Source organism: Penaeus monodon, chromosome 43 (genome assembly GCF_015228065.2).
Source record: "Penaeus monodon isolate SGIC_2016 chromosome 43, NSTDA_Pmon_1, whole genome shotgun sequence".
Lineage (NCBI taxonomy): Eukaryota > Metazoa > Arthropoda > Malacostraca > Decapoda > Penaeidae > Penaeus > Penaeus monodon.
In genome coordinates, this window is record NC_051428.1 from 5642064 (window position 1) to 5648571 (window position 6508).

The 6508-nt window shown below is 39.0% G+C and overlaps 1 protein-coding gene across 1 annotated transcript; it reads left to right on the forward strand.

Moving 5' to 3' along the window:
- Nucleotides 1–227: 227 nt before the first annotated feature.
- On the forward strand, nt 228–3718 carry LOC119599517 (maternal embryonic leucine zipper kinase-like; the record flags this gene model as incomplete). The annotated part of the gene is given in 7 exon segments (XM_037949279.1): nt 228–328; nt 1520–1806; nt 2175–2325; nt 2467–2576; nt 2897–3050; nt 3277–3383; nt 3551–3718. Coding segments are annotated over 6 exon segments (846 nt in total), but the record flags the coding sequence as incomplete, so codon positions are not given.
- Between the last annotated feature and the right edge of the window lie 2790 nt (nt 3719–6508).

The following is a 6508-nucleotide window of genomic DNA, read 5'->3' on the forward strand; positions in this document are numbered from 1 at the left end:
TCTTGGCTTGAGGTGTCGGGGATGGGGAATTTCGCTCTGATCTCGCCTGGGAAATTTAAAAGGGTTTGGGAGGTAGGATCAGGTGAATTATTGCTGAAATAAGAATATCGTCTGCTGTTTCGTGCGCATATTGAGCTTCATTAAATGACGTCATCAAATTCTCGAAGCTGATTGGTCAAAGTCATGACGTCACGAAACGCTCAAAATTGATTGGTCGGAGTCATGACGTCATAACAACCTCGATGGTGATTGGTCGTGTTAGTGACATCACAGTGATCTCGACGCTGATTGGCTGAGACGGAACTCGAACCTCATTCAAGGGAGACTGGTAAGGCTGAACTATTTTCTCGTATTTTGATAGGTTTTGAGGGAAAATTATGGCAGGAGACTCATCTTAGAGCGAGAATAGAGACCGAGAAGTACGTAGGACGGACGATATGAAGGAAAAGAGGAGGGAACGGAGTGCAAAACGACCCCAAAACAAAGTCACCTGGAGACGACGGATTTAAACCATAAAACAATTATCGTCCCTCCTATTTTCCCCCCTTTTATCCATTCTTCTCCATCTCCCTTCGCTCTCTACCTCAAAGAATGAACTCTCCATCATCCTTCTCGTCCTCTTACGTCTCCATACCTCAGTGGCTTCAAAATATCCGAGTGAAATGACCTCATTGGCTTCAATTAAATGGAATTGCCTTTAATTTCCTCTCCTTTTTTTGTCCCGTTTATTTAATTATTTACTTATTTCGACTTTCATTTAAACGCTGTACTTGTGAGAGTGAAAATGGGAGGAATTCAGCTGTTTATGCAATTTTTTGGGCTGGTTTATATGTATTTTTTTTATTATAATATAAGGAATGAATGGGTTTGTATATGTAATTAAATAATGTATGTGATTAAAATGCATATAATTATGATTATGATATGAATTGTATGATATTATTGCATCAACCCTCATGCTGTGTATTTAGCATCATAATATTTTTTGTATATTAATTTTTTGCACTGAATTAACATCTATGTCATGAGGTGCTTAATACATTAACATATTACTATATTAAACTCTTTTTGTAGTGTAGTTTATGGAGTCAATATGTTAAGATTAAGAAATGGCTGGCATATCGCTTTAGTATCGTTATTAGGGTTTGTTCCCTCGGGGACGTTAAGGGAGGGAGGTCGTTGGACTGTCGTCTCGTTAATTGAATAATTAGTGGAGGAGGAGGCGGGAGGAGGCACTAATTAACCTTCGATGGAGAACTGATTGGGGATGTTCGATAGGTGTCAATTTAATTTGCTTTGTGGGTTGCTAAAGGCAGGAGTATTTTAATTATGGGTTTCTTAAATGAATGTGCCGTAGGTTTTTCTAGTGTTTGTAGGTCTTTTAGGGAATGTATGGGTCTGATGTGCGAGTTTTATTGATTGTCGTGTAATTAGTCAACAGGAAGGCATTTTGAAACGTGTGAGTTCTTATTGTAAGTGATATGTTGGGTGTGATTAATACCTGTTTCTCTCTCTCCAGAACTAAAATCAAACGAGCGCCCTTGAAGGAAATCTCCAGCAGGACAAGGGACTTCAGGTTCCAAGGACGAGTAACAGAGAGGGGGCGAGACTTCCAAAAAAAACAATAAAAAATAACAAAAACAGACAGCCATGCCACAGCAGGTGTCCCCCTACGCGATCCTGGAGGGGCAGTATGAGCTCCACGAGACCATAGGCTCGGGAGGGTTTGCCAAGGTGAAGGTGGCGACACACATCCTCAGCGGGGAGAAGGTGGCCGTCAAGATCATGGACAAACGGCAGCTCGGGGTATGGATGGTTGGCTGTGTCGGTTTTGTGTCCGTGTTCAGTTTTTCTGTGTGTGAATGGGTGTGAGGGAGAGAGGAGGAAGTTTAGGGTATGGAATTTTTGTTTTTCAAATGTTTGGTTTTCTCATGTATTAAGGTGGGAGTCCCTTTTCATGAGGATACTTTGTTTAGTACACTTATTAGAATTGATGAATTATAGAACATTGTATGTGTATGAATTAGTTTCTATCTTATACTGTGTGTCATGGAGTGTATACCTCTCTCCTTATAGTACCTTTTGATTATAATTAATTGCTAGTCACAATCTGTGCAAAGCTAAAACTTCCTTTAGGTAATGATCCCAGTCTTAGCAAGCTATTCCCTTTACAGGACGATCTCCCTCGCATTTACCTGGAGATCGAGGCCATGAAACAGCTGAGCCACCAGCACGTGTGTAAGCTTTACCAGGTGTTAGAAACAGAGACAAAAATATTTATGGTGCTAGAATACTGTCCAGGTGGAGAGCTATTTGATTACATAGGTAAGTGCCAAGGGTGTAAGTATTTGGACATTGAGATATGTGTGGAGTATTTGGTTTGGTTGTCACTGGGAATTAACCAGTTTTGGTTTTGTCTTTCCCCTTGGGTAATGTATCTCTCATTTACTTTTGCTTTCATTGCAGTGGAGAGAGACAGACTAGAGGAGGATGAGGCTAGGCTATTTTTCAGACAAATTGCATCAGCTGTTGCTTACATTCACAGCATGGGGTATGCACACAGAGATCTGAAGCCAGTAAGTGGTCTATAGAAATTGTGCTTTCTTTTATGCTTAAAATATAGGCTTTTAGTTATGTGAATAGAAACAGATAGTGTGTTTATTTTACAATGTTGTATTACTCTTTACCAAAGCTAGATTAGAGCTATACCTGGTCTTTTTTTCATTAAATGACACATAGCATATATTTCAAAGCATAAATGCTTTATTATCTGAAACTCATGATTTTGAAATGAAGTAACACTGTACTAGATTTTGTGTATTGTTATATATAAAAATTTAATTCTTGATATGCATAAGCACTTAGGCTCACTGTATCTAAACCCTTTACCCTGTAGGAAAACCTATTGCTGGATGATGACCAGCAATTAAAACTCATTGACTTTGGGTTGTGTGCCAATCCTGCTGGTGGCATGGACCAAAGACTGGCAACCTGTTGTGGTTCCCCTGCTTATGCAGCACCTGAGCTAGTATCAGGTCACCAGTACCTTGGTATGTGGTTGTTCTTGCTGCAGGTTAAGCTGACCCCCCAAAAATATGTACTGCTTTAAAGCCTTTTGTTGTGTTGTAAACTAGCCAAATAGATCTTTGTATGATTACTTTGTATGTTATCCACATGCTTTATTTATTTTCATGTATGTAAATTGCCACAATATAAGTGTTTGCAAAGTGATTTACAATTTGTGAGTGTATGTCAATATCCCTATTCTTGTTACAGGTTCTGAAGCAGATATTTGGAGTATGGGGGTCCTGTTGTATGCTCTACTCTGTGGTTTCCTCCCCTTTGATGATGAGAACTTGGGTGCTCTTTACAGAAAAATTCAGGTACATTTGCAAAAATATATATATACAAATATATATTATTTATCTGTCATGAGACAGATTAGTAATAGATGGTTTTATGTGATTCTCCTTATGGGTGTATTTAAGCTCTACCAGTGAAACCTTTCAGTAACTGATTTGTCATCACCCTCTGTCCTTTCCTCTCTCAGGCTGGTGTGTATGAGAAACCAGAGTGGCTGAGTGCAGGCAGTCGAGACTTCCTGGGCACCATGCTCCAGGTAGATCCCAAGAGAAGAATCACAATCACACAGCTCCTCAATCACCCTTGGATTGTGTTGGGGCAGCCTCATGGTGTAGATGCCACCTCCAAGTACAAGGTAAAGTGTAGTGACTGTGAATATTTTTAGAACGATTGTTTTATATACTGTAAAATATAATAGTTCAAGTATGTCTAGTGCAGTTAGTAGGTATTCGTGATATTTTTTTAAAAACTTTGTGGTTATTTTAACTCGATGTTTTAAAAGTTACAGTAGCTGACAGATCTTATTTAGATGACTGTATATTTGTATTGTAATGTATAATATTGTAATTATGTTAATACCTGTTGCATAGATGTTTCTTATATTGTCATTTTAAGAAGTACCAGTAAATTGTGTTAGTACACTGACACATTATAGTGAGTATTTACCTGTAATGGGATGTAAGTTTTCAGAGAAGAATTATGTATTATGTCCAGGCTTAAGACAAAACCCCTTTTGATATTAATCTTCATAAATTATTATAAAGTATGAGAGATGTACATACTTCAAAATCATTTTTACTTGCTTATAAAAGAGAGAAAGACAGCTGGGATGAGTAGCAGTAAGACCTTAATGTCATGCATACTTGAGTCTGTGATTTACCCTTATTGAGATAATTCTGTTAAGTGGAAAATTGAGCTTGTGTTGTAGATCTGACCTTTTGCTGATAAGAGTAACTATGTTCTCGTAATACTATTGAATTTCAGATCTTGGCAATAGTGCATTTGTTGATTATTATTATAATTTTTTTTTTTTCTCTCTCTCTCTCTTTGTGGTTGAGGGGATTACTTTAATTACATATATGAGCAGGAAAGTGATTAGGCATTGAGATGTATGAGTCTGGGAAGCATTGTGTAGACTGCTTTAACAGGCTAAATTGTAAAACACTGTCTTTAAAAGTGAAGACTTGGACCAAAAATTATGTTATATGAACATAGTGTTATTTTATAGCCATATCCAATGTCTTTTTATGTCATTTAAATTTTTCATTAAAAATTCCTTTTAGAGTAATTTTGTATAGTCCTACTAAGAATAGAAAAAAATAGGGCTACTTATTAGATAAGCAAGTGACAGTTGATGCTATACACAGGAATGTTTTCCATGTACTTTGTGTTTAGTTCAAGCTGCAGCAGACAACAGTACATGTCATGATTACATTGTCATACGTACCAATTGAAGGCTAATTGAAATGCACCCGACTAGAATGCACTTTGGTATGCACTACTATGGTACACGTTTGTTTGTTTATGCTTATTATATGTATAGATAGTGTCCCCCTTTATTTTATTTATTTATTTAAAAGAAAAATTATCTATCTATGTTTTCTTATTTTTTTCTTTTTCTTTTTAAAAAGAATTCTTGAGCTGGATATTTAGTTTTGAAAATTACATGACTAAGTGGGCCTGGGTTTCCATCCGTCTTGAAGGCTTCAGGGGGTTTGGAAAGGGTTGGTTGCAACTAATCTGTTAAGGATAAGTTAATAAGCCCCCATAACCCAGTGATTAACATGGTTCTCGATTTCTCCCCTGGTCCCCACTCCCAATTATTGATCAACCACAACATAGGATCCTGAGGTGAGATATTAATTGTAAGGGTATCATGCGGCATTCGGTAGTTGCCTTCTTTTGTTCTTCTCTCTTTTTTTTCTTGCTATCATTTTCTCTCATCTCTCACTCTTCTCTTATTCTGTTGTCCCCCCCCCCCCCCCTCTCTCTCTTTCCCCACCCCTTTCTTCCTCTCCTTTTTCCTCTTTTTTTTCCTCTTTTTTCCTCTTTTTTTTCCCCTTTTCCCCCCCCTTTTTTTCTCTCCCTCCTCTTTCTCTTCTCTCCCTTCTTCTCTTCCCCTTCCTCTCTCTTTTTCCCCCCCCCCCCCCTTTCCCCCCCCCCCTCCCCTTTCTCTCTTATTCTCTCTCTCTCTTCCTCTCTCCTCTCTCTCTCTCTCTCTCTCTCTCTCTCTCTCTCTTTCTATCCTCCTCTCTCTCCTCTCTCTCTCTCACCCTCTCCTCTTCCTCTCTCTCCTTCTCTCCTCCTCCTCTCTCCCCTTTCTCTCTTCCCTCCCCTTCCCTCTCTTTTCTCTCTTCTCTCTTCTTCTTACTCTCATTTCTCTCTCTCGTCTTCTCTCTCATTCTCTCTCTCTCTCATTTCTTCTCTCTTCTCAGTCTCCTCTCTCTCTATCCAAACAAAAAATCGTCTCCTCTCGCATTCTCTCTCTCTTTCTCTCTCTCTTGCTCTCTTTCTCTCTCTCTTGCTCTCTTTCTCTCTCTCTTGCTCTCTTTCTCTCTCTCCCCTTCTTCTCTTTCTCTCTTTTCCCCCCTTTCTCTTTTTCCCCTTTTTCTTCTTTTTTTTCCCTTTTTTCTCTCTTTCCCCTCTTTCTCTTTTTTTCCCCTCTTTCTCTCTTTTCCCTTTTCTCTTTTTCCCTTTTTCTCTCTCTCTCTCTCCTCTCTTTCTCTCTCTCTTCTCTTCTCTCTCTTCTCTCCTCTCTCTCTCCGTCTTCTCTCTTTTTCTCTTTCTTTCTTTTCTCTCTCTCTTTTTTTCTCTTTCTCTTTCTCTCTTTTTCTTTTTTTCCCCCTTTTTCCCTCCCCTCTCTCTCCCTCCTTCTCTCCCCCTTTTCTTTCTCTCTCCTCTCTCTCCTTCTCTCTTTTTTCCTCTTCTCCCCCCCCTTCTCCCCTCTCTCTCTCTCTCTCTCTCTCTCTCTCTCTCTGTTCTCTCTTCCTCCTCTCTCCCCCTTCTCTCTTCTTCTCTCTCTCTCTCTCTCCTCTTTTTTCTCTCTTTCTCTGTCTCTGTTTCTTTTTCTCTTCTTTTTTTCCCCTCTTTCTCTCTCTTTTTCTCTACTCTCCCCCCCCCTCTTTTTTCTCTTACTCTCTCTCTT